A 17553-nucleotide genomic window follows, 5' to 3' on the forward strand; every position below is an offset into this window, starting at 1 on the left:
ACAGGGGCATTACATCATCTTACAACAATTCATTAAACTTAAGCACATATATATACACAATTGGGTGATAATTATCTGTACGTTAAGTAGCGTCATGTACAAGGTTACACAGTGGTCGTTCCCCTGAGCACTTAATATAACACGTCAACAAATCCCGGTTGCCTACCACACACTGTCCTAACATCAATGGCCAATTATAGGAACTGTAATGATGCTTGCAAGAAACCGCTTGAACATACATTCTGATGTGTGTGAATGGGACATAAATCCCGTACAGGTACCGAGTCATAGACCAGCACTCATGACGTATCTTACACTTTACAGCGCCGGCACCGATGTCGAGTCAAGAACTCCGCCAGTCTCAGCTGGGCTGCACTTCAGCACCACGAATGTGAGAAAAGGCGTATACAACATTACAAGTACTTACTCATCATAAAAAACGGCTTGTACGCACGCATTCCCGCACACTCTTCCTCCTCGCCGACGCCGAAGCATGTGCCCACTGGCAGCATAACTCGCCTCCAACGCTGCCCTAAGCGCCACCGTTGCCGGAGAAGATTAATGGAGTTGTCTTTGCTGAATTTCTGGCGCTCAATAAATGTGACTGAGAGGTAGAGAGGCGAAGTCATTTCAGTACCAAGTCCTCGATGACTGTGTGCGTGAGTAAATGAGCCCACACCTCGCACGTCGTTACCACCACCACAGAACACCAATCAGAAGGCAGTCACTACCCCAACTCATCAACTGATTGGGTCAACCACAGGTTCCTCTGACATCACTGGGAGTATATAGGAGGAAAGGCTTCCTCAGCCAATGGAAGGTCAGGCAGCTGGCCTGCATGACTGCTGACGACCTGCCACAGTGATCACCAAGCAATATGGCGATGGTCCCCATGACTATATTATTCTTCCCGCCCTCAGACCAAGTCCATTCCATTCAGCGGTCGACCCCAAAGACGCATTCATAAATTCATTTATATTGTTTATTCAAAACAGGAATTTTGTCAAATATAAATTAATATTATTTTATATTACCAAATTGTACATATGTAGGCATTGCTTAACTTAGGTTAGGTGTTTAGGTTCTGTTGACGATTACTTGTATTTGTAGTACGTGGGTGAAGCATTTACAGCGTTGTGGTTCGAATTAAAGTCGTCAGTGAAGCACTTGTTCCGGAAGTGTTCGGACGTTAACAGTTGAGTCGCGTGTAAACCGTTTTTCATTCATAAACAGCGGGGGTTTGGCGGGTGGATGGAATCACTTTTGGTTCTTTGTTTAGAGGACGGACTGCTCAACCCATTCTCGCATACAAAGGTCCAAACTCTTTAATCCCGCCGCCAACCCCCTCCCCCCCCCCCCCTGTTTATAAATGAAAAGCGGTTTACACACGACTCACAAGTGATGACGTCCGAACACTTCCGGAACAAGTGCTTCTCTCACGTCCACTGTTCGAACCACAGTTCTATAAATGCTTCACCCACCAACTTATAAATACAAATAATTACCAATAGAACCTAAAGACCTAACCTAACTTACGCCAAACTATACATACAATTTTAATGTATAAGAATATCAGTTATGTATGAGAACAAACCAATTTTTAATACACAGTATGTTAAAATTTATGAACGCGACTGGGGAGGAGGGCCGCCGCTTTAAACAGCCTAGTGTGCGAACGGGTTGGGCTGTTACACTCGACTCAACTGATGACGTTTGAACACTTCCGGAACAAGTGCTTCACTTGTTGATGATCTCCCAGCCCGTCCTCCAAACAAAGATCCAAAAGTGATTCCATGCACCCGCCAAACCCCCTGTTTATGAATGAAAAGCGGTTTACACACGACTCACAACTGATGACGTTCGAACATATCCGGAACAAGTGCTTCACTGACGAATTTTGTTCGAATCACAACGCTATAAATGCTTCACCCACGTACTACAAATACAAATAATCGCCAACAGACCCTAAACACCTAACCTAACCTATCTTATGCCTATATATACACAATATGCCAATATATTATAATATTAATTTATACTTGAGAAAATTCCCATTTTGAATGAACAGCATGTTAAAATTTATGAATTAGTCTGTGGGGTCGACCGCTGAATGTAATGGACTTGAGTCGAGGATGGGTTGTGATCTCAGTTGGATTTTAAAATTGAACAGAGTTTTGGCATTTACAACTCCGGCGGGAAGGCGGAGTTGTAAATGCCGACAGCTACACCAGCAGCTACACCAGCAGCTACACCACCAGCTACACCAACAGCTACACCAGCAGCTACACCAACAGCTACACCAACAGCTACACCACCAGCTACACCACCAGCTACACTACCAGCTACACTACCAGCTACACTACCAGCTACACTACCAGCTACACCAGCAGATACACCAGCAGTTACACAAAGAGCTACACCAGCAGTTACACAAAGAGCTACACCAGCAGTTACACAAAGAGCTACACCAGCAGTTACACAAAGAGCTACACCAGCAGCTACACAAAGAGCTACACCAGCAGCTACACTAGCAGCTACACCAGCAGCTACACAAAGAGCTACACCAGCAGCTACACAAAGAGCTACACCAGCAGCTACACTAGCAGCTACACCAGCAGCTACACCAGCAGCTACACTAGCAGCTACACCAGCTACACCAGCAGCTACACCAGCAGTTACACAAAGAGCTACACCAGCAGCTACACTAGCAGCTACACCAGCAGCTACACCAGCAGCTACACTAGCAGCTACACTAGCAGCTACACCAGCAGCTACACCAACAGCTACACCACCAGCTACACCAACAGCTACACCACCAGCTACACTACCAGCTACACCAGCAGCTACACTAGCAGCTACACCAGCTACACCAGCAGCTACACCAACAGCTACACCACCAGCTACACCAACAGCTACACCAGCAGCTACACCAACAGCTACACCAGCAGCTACACCAACAGCTACACCAACAGCTACACCACCAGCTACACTACCAGCTACACTACCAGCTACACTACCAGCTACACCAGCAGATACACCAGCAGTTACACAAAGAGCTACACCAGCAGCTACACAAAGAGCTACACCAGCAGCTACACTAGCAGCTACACCAGCAGCTACACCAGCAGCTACACTAGCAGCTACACCAGCTACACCAGCAGCTACACCAGCAGTTACACAAAGAGCTACACCAGCAGCTACACTAGCAGCTACACCAGCAGCTACACCAGCAGCTACACTAGCAGCTACACTAGCAGCTACACCAGCAGCTACACCAACAGCTACACCACCAGCTACACCAACAGCTACACCACCAGCTACACTACCAGCTACACCAGCAGCTACACTAGCAGCTACACCAGCTACACCAGCAGCTACACCAACAGCTACACCACCAGCTACACTACCAGCTACACTACCAGCTACACCAGCAGCTACACCAGCAGCTACACAAAGAGCTACACCACCAGCTACACCACCAGCTACACTAGCAGCTACACCAGCAGCTACACCAGCAGCTACACTAGCAGCTACACCACCAGCTACACCAACAGCTACACCACCAGCTACACCAGCAGCTACACTAGCAGCTACACCAGCTACACCAGCAGCTACACCAACAGCTACACCAACAGCTACACCACCAGCTACACAACCAGCTACACCAGCAGCTACACCAGCAGCTACACCAGCAGCTACACCAGCAGCTACACCAACAGCTACACCAGCAGCTACACCAGCAGCTACACCAGCAGCTACACAACCAGCTACACCAGCAGCTACACCAGCAGCTACACAACCAGCTACACTTCCAGCTACACCAGCAACTACACCAGCAGCTACACCAGCAGCTACACCAGCAGCTACACAACCAGCTACACAACCAGCTACACCAGCAGCTACACCAACAGCTACACCAGCAGCTACACCAACAGCTACACCAGCAGCTACACCAGCAGCTACACCAGCAGCTACACCAACAGCTACACCAGCAGCTACACAACCAGCTACACCAACAGCTACACCAGCAGCTACACCAGCAGCTACACCAGCATCTACACCAGCAGCTACACAAAGAGCTACACCAAGGGAGCCGGTCGGCCGAGCGGACAGCACACTGGACTTGTGATCCTGTGGTCCTGGGTTCGATCCCAGGCGCCGGCGAGAAACAATGGGCAGAGTTTCTTTCACCCTATGCCCCTGTTACCTAGCAGTAAAATAGGTACCTGGGTGTTAGTCAGCTGTCACGGGCTGCTTCCTGGAGGTGGAGGCCTGGTCGAGGACCGGGCCGCGGGGACACTAAAAAGCCCCGAAATCATCTCAAGATAACCTCAAGATAACCAGCTACACCACCAGCTACACTAGCAGCTACACCAGCAGCTACACCAGCAGCTACACCAACAGCTACACCACCAGCTACACCAACAGCTACACCACCAGCTACACCAGCAGCTACACTAGCAGCTACACCAACAGCTACACCACCAGCTACACCAACAGCTACACCACCAGCTACACCACCAGCTACACCAGCAGCTACACCAACAGCTACACCACCAGCTACACCAACAGCTACACCACCAGCTACACCAGCAGCTACACTAGCAGCTACACCAGCAGCTACACCAACAGCTACACCAGCAGCTACACCAACAGCTACACCACCAGCTACACCAGCAGCTACACTAGCAGCTACACCAGCTACACCAGCAGCTACACCAGCAGCCACACCAGGAGCTACACCAGCAGCCACACCAGGAGCTACACCAAGAGCTACACCAGCAGGTACACCACCAGCTACACCAGCAGTTACACCAGCAGCTACACCAGCAGCTACACCAGAAAATAAACCAGCAGTTACACCAGGAGCTACACCAGGAGCTACACCACCAGCTACACCACCAGCTTCACCAGCAGTTACACCACCAGCTACACCAACAGCTACACCACCAGCTGCACCAGGAGCTACACCAGCAGTTACACCAGAAGCTACACCAGCAGTTACACCAGGAGCTACACCAGCAGGTACACCACCAGCTACACCAGCAGTTACACCAGAAGCTACACCAGCAGTTACACCAGGAGCTACACCAGCTGTTACACCAGCAGCTACACCAACAGCTACACCACCAGCTACACCAACAGCTACACCACCAGCTGCACCAGGAGCTACACCAGCAGCTACACCAGCAGCAACACCAGGAGCTACACCAGCAGCTACACCAGCTACACCACCAGCTGCACCAGGAGCTACACCAACAGCTACACCACCAGCTACACCAGCAGCTATACCACCAGCTACACCAGCAGCTACACCAGGAGCTACACCAGCAGCTACACCAGCAGCTACACCAACAGCTACACCAACAGTCACACCAGGAGCTACACCAGCAGCTACACCAGCAGCTACACCAGGAGCTACACCAGCAGCTACACCAGGAGCTACACCAGCAGCTACACCAGGAGCTACACCGACAGCTACACCAGCAGCCACACCTGCAGCCACACCTGCGGCCACACCCGCAGCTACACCAGGAGCTACACCAACAGCTACAATAGGAGCTACACCAGCAGCCACACCAGCAGCCACACCAGCAGCTACACCAGGAGCTACACCAGCAGCTACAATAGGAGCTACACCAGCAGCCACACCAGGAGCTACACCAACAGCTACAATAGGAGCTACACCAAGAGCTACACCAGGAGCTACACCAGCAGCTACACCAGGAGCTACACCAAGAGCTACACCACCAGCTACACCAGGAGCTACACCAGCAGCTACACCACCAGCTACACCAGGAGCTACACCAGCAGCTACACCAGGAGCTACACCAAGAGCTACACCAGCAGCTACACCAAGAGCTACACCAGCAGCTACACCAGCAGTTACACCAAGAGCAACACCAGCAGTTACACTAGCAGCTACACCAGCAGGTACACCACCAGCTACACCAGGAGCTACACCAGCAGTTACACCAGGAGCTACACCAGCAGCCACACCAGGAGCTACACCAGCAGTTACACCAGCAGCTACACCAGCAGGTACACCACCAGCTACACCAACAGCTACACCAACAGCTACACCAACAGCTACACTAACAGCTACACCAACAGCTACACCAGCAGCTAGACCAGCAGCTACACCACCAGCTACACTAACAGCTACACCAACAGCTACACCAGCAGCTACACCAGGAGCTGCACCAGGAGCTTCACCAGCAGCTACACCAACAGCTACACCAGCAGCTACACCAGGAGCTGCACCAGCAGCTACACCAGCAGCTACACCAGGAGCTGCACCAGCAGCTACACCAGCAGCTATACCAACAGCTACACCAACAGCTACACCAGCAGCTACACCAGGAGCTGCACCAGCAGCTACACCAGCAGCTACACCAGCAGCTACACCAGCAGCTATACCAACAGCTACACCAACAGCTACACCAGCAGCTACACCAGCAGCTACACCAGCAGCTATACCAACAGCTACACCAGCAGCTACACCAGGAGCTGCACCAGCAGCTACACCAGCAGCTACACCAGGAGCTGCACCAGCAGCTACACCAGCAGCTATACCAACAGCTACACCAACAGCTACACCAGCAGCTACACCAGGAGCTGCACCAGCAGCTACACTAGGAGCTGCACCAGCAGCTACACCAGCAGCTACACCAGCAGCTATACCAACAGCTACACCAACAGCTATACCAACAGCTACACCAGCAGCTACACCAGCAGCTACACCAGCAGCTACACCAGCAGCTATACCAACAGCTACACCAACAGCTATACCAACAGCTACACCAGCAGCTACACCAGCAGCTACACCAGCAGCTACACCAGCAGCTGCACCAGCAGCTATACCAACAGCTACACCAGCAGCTACACACCTGGTGAAACTTACCGTGGGCGAGCCCGGGGTGGAGGCGGAGGTCCTAATCCTCCAAGTGTAAACAATGACGGACTTCCTGGTCGCTGGGGAGTGACCTCCGGAGTGGGCAGGTGCCTCTTCCATCACCCCCCCCCCTCCTCCACCCCCCTTCCCTGTCTCCCCTCCCTCTCTCCCTTTCTTCCCACTCCTCTCTTTCTCTCTCTCCCTCTGCTTTTCCACGTCCTCTTCGCACTTTTCTTGCGAAACTAATATTCTTACATAAACATGGTTTTGGTAAAGTCTGTTCATATCTGTGGGCATGATGGCTGAGTAGACAGCGCACGGGATTCGTAGTCCTAAGGTTCCGGGTTCGATCCACGGCTGAGGCGGAAACAAATGGCCAGAGTTTCTTTCATCCTGATGCACTTGTTCACTTTGCAGTAAATAGGTACATGCGAGTTAAACAGCTGCTATGGGCTGCTTCCTGGGGATGTGTTACAAAAAGGAGGCTTGGTCGAGGACCGGGCCGCGGGGACGTTAAGTCCCGAAATCATCTCAAGATAACCTCAAGAAGATAACCTTAAGATTCCAAGTGTTGTCCGCATATGTAATGAACTATTGGGTCCAAAATCCGTTACATTAAGGTGTAAATGTGGACCTCATACCCATCCCGTGGGTGGTGGTGGACCCCATACCCATCCCGTGGGTGGTAATGGACCCCATACCCATCCCGTGGGTGGTGGTGGACCCCATACCCATCCTGTGGGTGGTGGTGGACCCCATACCCATCCCGTGGGTGGTGGTGGACCCCATACCCATGCCGTGGGTGGTGGTGAACCCCATACCCATCCTGTGGGTGGTGGTGGACCCCATACCCATCCCGTGGGTGGTGGTGGACCCCATACCCATCCCGTGGGTGGTAGTGGACCCCATACCCATGCCGTGGGTGGTGGTGGACCCCATACCCATCCCGTTGGTGGTGGTGGACCCCATACCCATCCTGTGGGTGGTGGTGGACCCCATACCCATCCCGTGGGTGGTGGTGGACCCCATATCCATCCCGTGGGTGGTAGTGGACCCCATACCCATGCCGTGGGTGGTGGTAGACCCCATACCCATCCTGTGGGTGGTGGTGGACCCCATACCCATCCCGTGGGCGGTGGTGGAGCCCATACCCATCCCGTGGGCGGTGGTGGAGCCCGTGCCCATCCCATGGGCGGAGGTGGAGCCCGTACCCATCCCATAGGCGGTGGTGGACCCCATACCCATCCCATGGGCGATGGTGGAGCCCGTACCCATCCCATGGGCGGTGGTGGAGCCCGTACCCATCCCATGGGTGGTGGTGTAGCCCGTACCCATCCCATGGGCGGTGGTGGAGCCCGTACCCATCCCATGGGTGGTGGTGTAGTCCGTTCCCATCCCATGGGTGGTGGTGGAGCCCGTACCCAATTTGAAGATGGTGGAGGAAAGGTTTACAGAGTCATATATTAGGTTCAGTAACTAAACCTACTATGTTCATTTAGCTCTGCAACAATCTGCCGTAGCTAGTTAAACAAGTTTTAATACATAATTGTATTATGTATATATATATATATATATATATATATATATATATATATATATATATATATATATATATATATATATATATATATATATATATAATCTTCCCAGAAAGCACAACTACCTTCCAGTAGCTGCCATAACTAGTACGCTTTAACCCAATACACCCACTATGGCAGCTACTGGAAGGTAGTTGTGCTTTCTGGGTTCGAGTCCCACTGGTGGGTGTTGTCCAAAGATTGTTAATCTTCACTTGTGGTTTATGCAAGTATAGGCTTATATATATATATATATATATATATATATATATATATATATATATATATATATATGAACAAATATAAGTGTAAATATACTTATATTTATATATACATGAACTAGTGTAAATATATATATATGACTGTGTCAGACCACGGAGGAAAATTGAAACAGGAATTTACTTAAGTACTTTCGTATATTAATACATCTTCAGAAGGAGTGAAGATATATATATATATATATATATATATATATATCTTTCGTATATTAATATACGAAAGTACTTGTGTTGATTTCTGTGTTGTTGTATCATCGATAGATACAGCGATAGCAGGCGCCTTGACGTTTGCGAGGCACTACACATCAAGAAGTCAACACCAGCAATCAACAGCCAATTATTGCACAACTATATTCTACCCACCCCAAGACTCCGCTCCAATATAGAAGCATCAAGAAATATGGACCAATAGGCTTTCTACAAACACTTCTATTCAATATCCATTGTTTCGTGTTCTGTCTTGTGTTGATGAAATTAATACCCTATTAATACCACCTCTTGTTCTGTCTTGTGTTGATGAAATTAATACCCTATTAATGCCACATCTTGTTCTGTCTTGTGTTAATGCCACATCACCCCTTCCACCTCACTCAAACGTAGATATAAAATCGGAGATGCGTAAGTTCTATTCAGTTGTGTATTTGTGAACTAAAGTCTTTGAAAATGTAATAAGTTTTACGAAACGCGCTCGTGTCGCGTCAGACTAGAAATAAAAATGAATTTTGGAGAATTGATTTTTGATTTACCTCCAACAGTGAAAAGAAATGTACGAAAGATTGAGAAAATTCGTGTTAGAATTATTAATCTTACTTTTTCGGTCATATTTAATAACATATGTCTACAGGAAAGACTGCTACCAAAATATACTAATATAAATATATATATATATATAAATATATATATATATTATATATATATATGTCGTACCTAGTAGCCAGAATGCACTTCTCAGCCTACTATTCAAGGCCCGTTTTGCCTAATAAGCCAAGTTTTCATTAATTAATTGTTTTTCGACTACCTAACCTACCTAACCTAACCTAACCTAACTTTTTCGGCTACCTAACCAAACCTAACCTATAAAGATAGGTTAGGTTAGGTTAGGTAGGGTTGGTTAGGTACGGTCATATATCTACGTTAATTTTAACTCCAATAAAAAAAAATTGACCTCATACATAATGAAATGGGTAGCTTTATCATTTCATAAGAAAGAAAATAGAACAAATTTATTAATTCAGGAAAACTTGGCTTATTAGGCAAATCGGACCTTGCATAATAGGCCAAAAAGTGAGTTCTGGCTACTAGGTACGACATATATATATAAATATATATATATATGTCGTACCTAGTAGCCAGAACGCACTTCTCAGCCTACTATGCAAGGCCCGATTTGCCTAATAAGCCAAGTTTTCCTTAATTAATAAATTTTCTCAAATTTTTTTCTTATGAAATGATAAAGCTGCCCATTTCATTATGTATGAGGTCATTTTTTTTTATTGGAGTTAAAATTAACGTAGATATATGACCGAACCTAACCAACCCTACCTAACCTAACCTAACCTATCTTTATAGGTTAGGTTAGGTTAGGTAGCAGAAAAAGTTAGGTTAGGTAGGTTAGGTAGTCGAAAAACAATTAATTCATGAAAACTTGGCTTATTAGGCAAATCGGGCCTTGCATAGTAGGCCGAGAAGTGCGTTCTGGCTACTAGGTACGACATATATATATATATATATATATATATATATATATATATATATATATATATATATATATATATATATATATATTTATATATATATATATATGTCGTACCTAGTAGCCAGAACCGTCAGTCCGTCGAGATCGGGTTCAGTGACGAAAGGAGGTTTGACAATAAAAGGTTCCCCTCGCTCGAGACGTTGGGTACTACAGTTCTACGGGTGCAAGAGTATGCCTCCTCAAACACCTGGGCGTCAAAATAGAAGAAGTTCAAAAGAATAATCAAAACAGGCAAAAGGTCTGCAGGAAATGACAATTAGAAAGGAGAAGACGGGGGGGGGGGGGAGGAGAAAAACGAAACACAAGGAAAAGGAAAAGTTGTCCAACATAATTAGAGAGGACAGCAGCAGGAGCACAAGGCTACAATAGAACAGCGGATTGCCCCAAGGAGCACCACACTCCATCAGCCGCCTACCAAGCCCCCTCACGGCAACAATGAGCTGGACAGGGAGAGGGTACTATAGGGAAAGTGTATTACCGAAACCCGTGTATCTTATTTACATTCCTGGCCAGTTATGTTAGGTAGATATAGGGCGAACCGGTTAGCACACACACAAGAACGACTTAACCCAGGTAATTATTCCTTGGTCCTTATCTTATAAATAATATACCTATATTTCCTCTGATGCAACTGCCATATATATATAGGATTCCTGCTATTACAGCAAGTGCCCTTTGACAGGAACAATTGAAGAGGAAGCAAGAACTAATCCTAGTAAACCAGTCCATGGTGTTGATGCCAGCCTCAACTACGAGGATTATTTAGTGTCATCATCCTTGTTTATACCTGGTGGACCAGGCCTACCATACAATAAGATAAGACCTCTCAATTTAATTACTAATATATGGAGTTCAATACTGTAGTTTGATTACCTGCATATATAAATTTAATATAAACCCCCACTCCCTAATGTGCAAGAAGTCGATTTGTGAGAATATTGCAGAAATACAGTCTGCTTAAACCTCATACAAATTGCTATCGAAATATATAAATTAACGTAAATATAAACACTGTATAAATTCATATAAATAAATATAAATCTCAAAGGTCAGTTCCTTTCCATGCTGCCGCTTCTCTAGCGGCAGCATCCCCACGCTCATTTAAAGAAACACCAACATGGCAAACAATTTGGCAATGAACCCAGCAAAATTTTATGGATTTAAATTTACTAGAGATAAGAAACAGCCAATGGTGAATCTCGACGACTACCGGATGGACAGGATTAAAGGACCCGAGAGCCATGATGACTAAGCCTAGTTCCTGACGTGTTCAATACAGCGTTCAGAACATTTTGGGTGTTGGTTTACCCAATGGTAGGGATCAGTAAATCATCCGCATTGCTAATGATGAGTGAGTGCAGGATCGAGCTGTTAGCTCTTGGACCCCGCCTTTTGAACCGTAGATTGCCTAATGTACTGACTCCAAGCCTATTTTTCCTTTATCATGTCTACTACAAATTTTTATCTTTCACACACATCCAAGAAAGCCAACTGTCTCACTCCCAGGTACCTATTTACTGCTAGGTTAATAGAGGTATCAAGTGAAAGAAACACTGCCCAATTGTTTCTGCCTCGATCGGGTATTGAATCCGGGCCTGTAGGACTACGACCCCCACTCGTTGTGCAACCTGCTCTCGCACAAGACAGCGCACACACGACTTATTGCTTATAGTCACTATATATTTGGCTTATAAATAAGTAAATATGCGACATATTCCAAGTCAAATTTATTTTCAAGGCACTAATTTTTTCTCTCAGTTTTATTAAACAATAGAGATTTTATACAAAATTTGACAATATCCTGAGTTACTTTACAATTTATTTAAATATTTTTGTTTTGTTTTATTATTTTTATAAAACTGTAATATCAATATAGGTATAGGTTCAGTACTAACTGTAATATCTTAACATACTAAGAAGGTTAGGTCAGGTTGGGGTTTTCTATTCAGCTTTTCAAGGTAAACTTAAAAAATTAGTATGTCACATATGCACTTATTCATAAGCAAGATATTGACTATAAGTAGGTGCGAGAACGGGTTGCCCTCCTTCCTCCAGAGGGCTTTCTGCTCGGACCTGTACATATAATTTCCTGTTGGATAGACAGTCTCTGATCATCGCAGAAGCCATCCACCCAACATTCCTTCCAACAAGTTCACTGAGAACAACGTCGCGGGAACCAACGTCAAAGGCTATTTTAAGATCTAGGAAAGTGGTGTAAGACTTTTCAGTATGACGTTTAGGGTGAGGAAGGCGGTAATAGACACTCCTTCCATGTGTAAAGCCATATATCTGGAGGAGGGAGGGACGTTATCAGGGGAAATGACCAAGCCATTACGACTATATAGCACTTGGAAGGGGGTCAGGATAAGGATCAGGGATGGGCCGGGGGGAAGGGGGGGAAGGAAGATATATCTGGAGCGACAACAAGATACTAACTCTACCCAGGAGACGGTTCAGCACCAGCCTCTGAAGATGCTGACACAGACGACCAGTGAGGGAGAGTGGGAGGATGGCCCTGCTGGTTAGGTTCAGGAAGTGAGTGGTGGGAGAGTGTTCACTGGTCGCCAATCAGGGACAAGGCTCGAGATGAACACTCGTCTTACATCATCACATTAATAACATCAGCAACAACAACAACAACAATAATAATAATAATAATAATAAAATATAAATGATAAAAATACAAATACATTAAAATGATTTTGGATACAAACGTCCACATACGCTGCCTCTTATCTTGTCTTTAATAAAAAAAGACGATAATTAACTTTCCGTTGGACCACAATAGTAGAGCATCTTACATATGCTTGTCCATGATAAAGACATTGTTAAGATCCGCACCAGAGGCTAGTGAAGCCTCAACTGGACCGTACCAGAGGCTAGTGAAGATAATGAGAGAGAGAGAGACAGAGAGAGAGAGAGAGAGACAGAGAGAGAGAGAGAGAGAGACAGAGAGAGAGAGAGACAAAGAGAGAGAGACAGAGAGAGAGAGACAGAGAGAGAGAGAGAGAGAGAGAGAGAGAGAGAGAGAGAGAGAGAGAGAGAGAGAGAGAGAGAGAGAGAGAGACAAAGAGAGAGAGACAGAGAGAGAGAGACAGAGAGAGAGAGAGAGAGACAGACAGAGAGAGAGAGAGACAAAGAGAGAGAGAGACAAAGAGAGAGAGACAGAGAGAGAGAGACAGAGAGAGAGAGACAGAGAGAGAGAGAGAGAGAGAGAGAGACAGAGAGAGAGAGAGAGACAAAGAGAGAGAGACAGAGAGAGAGAGACAGAGAGAGAGAGACAGAGAGAGAGAGAGAGAGAGAGAGAGAGAGAGAGACAAAGAGAGAGAGACAGAGAGAGAGAGACAGAGAGAGAGAGAGAGAGAGAGACAGAGAGAGAGAGAGAGAGAGAGAGAGAGAGAGAGAGAGAGAGAGAGAGAGAGAGAGAGAGAGAGAGAGAGAGAGAGAGACAGAGAGAGACAGAGAGAGAGAGAGAGAGAGAGAGAGAGAGAGAGAGAGAGAGAGAGAGAGAGAGAGAGAGAGAGAGAGAGAGAGAGAGAGAGAGAGAGAGACAGAGAGAGAGACAGAGAGAGAGACAGAGACAGAGAGAGAGAAACAGGGACACGAAGGTAAGTTAGACTACTGAAATGAAGCTCTTGAAGGAAGAGGAATGAGGGAAGAGAGAGAGTATAACTGAAGTGTTTAAATGATGGCAGGTGTGGCTGGTAGGTGCGGCTGGCAGGTGTGGCTGGCAGGTGTGGCTGGCAGGTGCGGCTGGCAGGTGTGGCTGGCAGGTGCAACTGGCAGGTGCGGCTGGCAGGTGCGGCTGGCAGGTGTGGCTGGCAGGTGTGGCTGGCAGGTGCGGCTGGCAGGTGTGGCTGGCAGGTGCGGCTGGCAGGTGCGGCTGCCAGGTGTGGCTGCCAGGTGTGGCTGGCAGGTGTGGCTGGCAGGTGCGGCTGGCAGGTGCGGCTGGCAGGTGTGGCTGGCAGGTGTGGCTGGCAGGTGTGGCTGGCAGGTGCGGCTGGCAGGTGTGGCTGGCAGGTGCGGCTGGCAGGTGTGGCTGGCAGGTGTGGCTGGCAGGTGTGGCTGGCAGGTGCGGCTGGCAGGTGCGGCTGGCAGGTGTGGCTGGCAGGTGTGGCTGGCAGGTGCGGCTGGCAGGTGCGGCTGGCAGGTGTGGCTGGCAGGTGCGGCTGGCAGGTGTGGCTGCCAGGTGTGGCTGCCAGGTGTGGCTGGCTGGTGTGGCTGGCAGGTGTGGCTGGCAGGTGCGGCTGGCAGGTGTGGCTGGCAGGTGCGGCTGGCAGGTGCGGCTGGCAGGTGTGGCTAGCAGGTGCGGCTGGCAGGTGCGGCTGACAGGTGTGGCTGGCAGGTGCGGCTGGCAGGTGTGGCTGGCAGGTGCAGCTGGCAGGTGTGGCTGGCAGGTGTGGCTGGCAGGTGTGGCTGGCAGGTGTGGCTGGCAGGTGTGGCTGGCAGGTGTGGCTGGCAGGTGCGGCTGGCAGGTGCGGTTAGCAGGTGTGGCTGGCAGGTGCGGCTGGCAGGTGTGGCTGGCAGGTGTGGCTAGCAGGTGTGGCTGGCAGGTGTGGCTGCAATGTTCATCAATCCAGCCTTCAGTTTATATAATACTACAAGCTGTACCCGGCCACGCGTTGCTGTGGCTCAGCAACCTTCCCCTCTCCCCCAGTCCTCCCCCACGATTACCCCCCTCCCCCGTCCCTTCGTCTTTCCCACCATTCCCCACTCCTCTGTCCCCTTGTTCTCCCCACCATTCCCCTTCCCCTATCCCCTTGTCTTCCCCACCATACCCCCCTCCCCCGATCCCTGATCGGTGGTATCGATTTACCGTCCCATCGTCCTCCCCACCATTTCCCACTCCACCATCCCCTCGTCCTTCATACCACTGCCCCCTCCCCTGTCCCCTCTTCCTCCCCACACCACCCCCCACTCTCCTGTCCCCTCGTCCTCCCCACACCACCCCCCACTCTCCTGTCCCCTTGTCCTCCCCACACCACCCGCCACTCTCCTGTCCCCTTGTCCTCCCCACACCACCCCCCCACTCTCCTGTCTCCTTGTCCTCCGCACCATTCTCCATTCCCCCCTCCCCTCGTCCTCACCCTCCCCAACTCCCCCATCCCCTTGTCCTCCCCGCCATTACCTCCTCCCCTGTCCCCTCGTTGTCCCCACCATCCCCACTCCCGTCCCCTTGTCCTCCCCAAAGACATTCAAAGGCAATGTCACAAAAAAATGGCAGCAAAATGAAAATAAATCGAAATCGATGAAATTTAAATTTATCAATGCAATCGGAAACATTGAAATGGAAGCGTATCATATTTAGTATAGCGTGTGTTGCTCTTGTGAGCAACAGATGACGCTGTTTATAAAGAAAAGCATGTTTTTACCTGTCACAGGTGTTGCATCTATATAATAGGTTTATAAGAATATCGGCGTATTCGAATGGAACTTTGAGTCAAAATTTCTAAGCAATCGGTGAATAACTTTCAGAGATTACAGCGTGTGTTGCTCTTACGTCCAACAGATGGCGTTGTTTTTCGACAAAAAGCATGTTTTTTTCCTGTCACAGGTGAGGCATGTATATAGTAGTAGGTACATAAAAACACGCGCCTATTCGAATACAGCGTTGTGTCAAAATTTCAAAGCAATCGGTAAAGAGGCTTCGAAGATTTCACTCACATGAAAAAAGTAAAAAAAAAAACATGTTTTTTCCCCGTCACAGACGTGACATCTATATAGTATGTTTATAAAAACACGCTCGGATGTGAACGGAACGTTGTGTGAAAATTTCAAAGCAATCGGTGAAGAACTTTCAGAGATTAGCGGTTTTGAACAAACGAACATTTACATTTTTATTTATATAGATTTACACCTATGTGTATTATCGTACATATAGAGACGAAATATGAGGGGAGGTTTGTGGCTGGAGTGTAACACTGTGGAAGTAATGGATGGAACAATCTTCCTTGTAGCGGAAGTGAACAAGAATCCTAAACCTTCTCCGTAACAACTTACCCAAATCACCACAGTAATGAACTGGACTAAACAGATGTACAGCTGTCCAAATCACTTACACTTTTGGCATAAAGAGAGTGTATACACTTTAAAAACATAATATATACTGAAGCACAATGTGTAGTTTCACATTGTGTTTCAGTATATATTACACAGGTCCTACGACGGCGCTGGAACCAATCGTATTGGCGTTTGCCTTTCCATTGGAGACTTTCGGCGCCGTGGAGAGGAGGGACCTGCTGCTTGGGTAACAGCTTCTCCTCCGTATCAACCTACCCTGCCTTGGCGCCCCGGAGAGGCCACTCCAGAACGCAACACCATAGTCTCCTGACACTGATGGATGCCTACTTACTTACTTACTTACTTAATTTACCACTAAAGCGGAAAATCAGATATCGACCCAATTTATATCACAATATTCGGATAACAGGAAGCCAATTTGAATGATAACCAATATGAACTAATCATATCTTGAAATTATCGTCATGTGTTCACTCTCAGCACTATACATGCAAATATTCTGGGCCTATTCCGGGATCAAAACCATTACAGACACAGATACAGACTTCAGTACGACTCGAACTGGCAGTCAGTAAACCCCCTCCTTGTCACAGTAGTTCCTTCATAATGACGTATCCCCAGCTGGTGGGGTCGCCTCAATGCTTCCTCTGTTGCCTAGTGGTTCTATTCTACACTGTAAATCTCCTATATCGTTATATACAGCACTTATTCTTAAGTTGAATTTCCCGTCAATTAAGTCGATATTTTTGGCAAAGTTGGAGAAGTCAGTGACAAGTGTAAACGGAGATGATTCAGCTTGATGGCTGCGTGATTCCTGTTAGGTACGAGAACTTCACACATTTGTGAATGATTTCTTCAAGTGTGGGTGTGGACGTGAGGCCAGGCAGCAAGTGTGGGTGTGGACATGAGGCCAGGTAGCAAGTGTGGGTGTGGACGTGAGGCCAGGTAGCAAGTGTGGGTGTGGACATGAGGCCAGGCAGCAAGTGTGGGTGTGGACGTGAGGCCAGGTAGCAAGTGTGGGTGTGG

The 17553-nt window shown here is 47.9% G+C and overlaps 1 protein-coding gene across 1 annotated transcript; it reads left to right on the forward strand.

Moving 5' to 3' along the window:
* The first annotated feature begins 301 nt into the window (after positions 1-301).
* Positions 302-16837, forward strand: LOC138366879 (ice nucleation protein-like). Its single transcript, XM_069328169.1, has 4 exons — positions 302-419; positions 2171-4143; positions 16388-16494; positions 16663-16837. Exons 1-4 carry the CDS (start codon positions 302-304, stop codon positions 16835-16837), a joined length of 2373 nt encoding a protein of 790 aa, XP_069184270.1.
* The last annotated feature ends 716 nt before the right edge of the window (positions 16838-17553 follow it).

The sequence above is a fragment of the Procambarus clarkii genome, chromosome 20 (genome assembly GCF_040958095.1).
Source record: "Procambarus clarkii isolate CNS0578487 chromosome 20, FALCON_Pclarkii_2.0, whole genome shotgun sequence".
Taxonomy (NCBI): Eukaryota; Metazoa; Arthropoda; class Malacostraca; order Decapoda; family Cambaridae; genus Procambarus; species Procambarus clarkii.

Coding starts and splice junctions, on each gene's coding strand:
- LOC138366879 (XM_069328169.1), top strand. CDS start 302: ATGACGTATCTTACACTTTACAGCGCCGGCACCGATGTCGAGTCAAGA. Junction 420..2,170: donor AGGCGTATACAACATTACAA/GTACTTACTCAT, acceptor AAAATTGAACAG/AGTTTTGGCATTTACAACTC. Junction 4,144..16,387: donor TTGTGATCCTGTGGTCCTGG/GTTCGATCCCAG, acceptor TCGTACATATAG/AGACGAAATATGAGGGGAGG.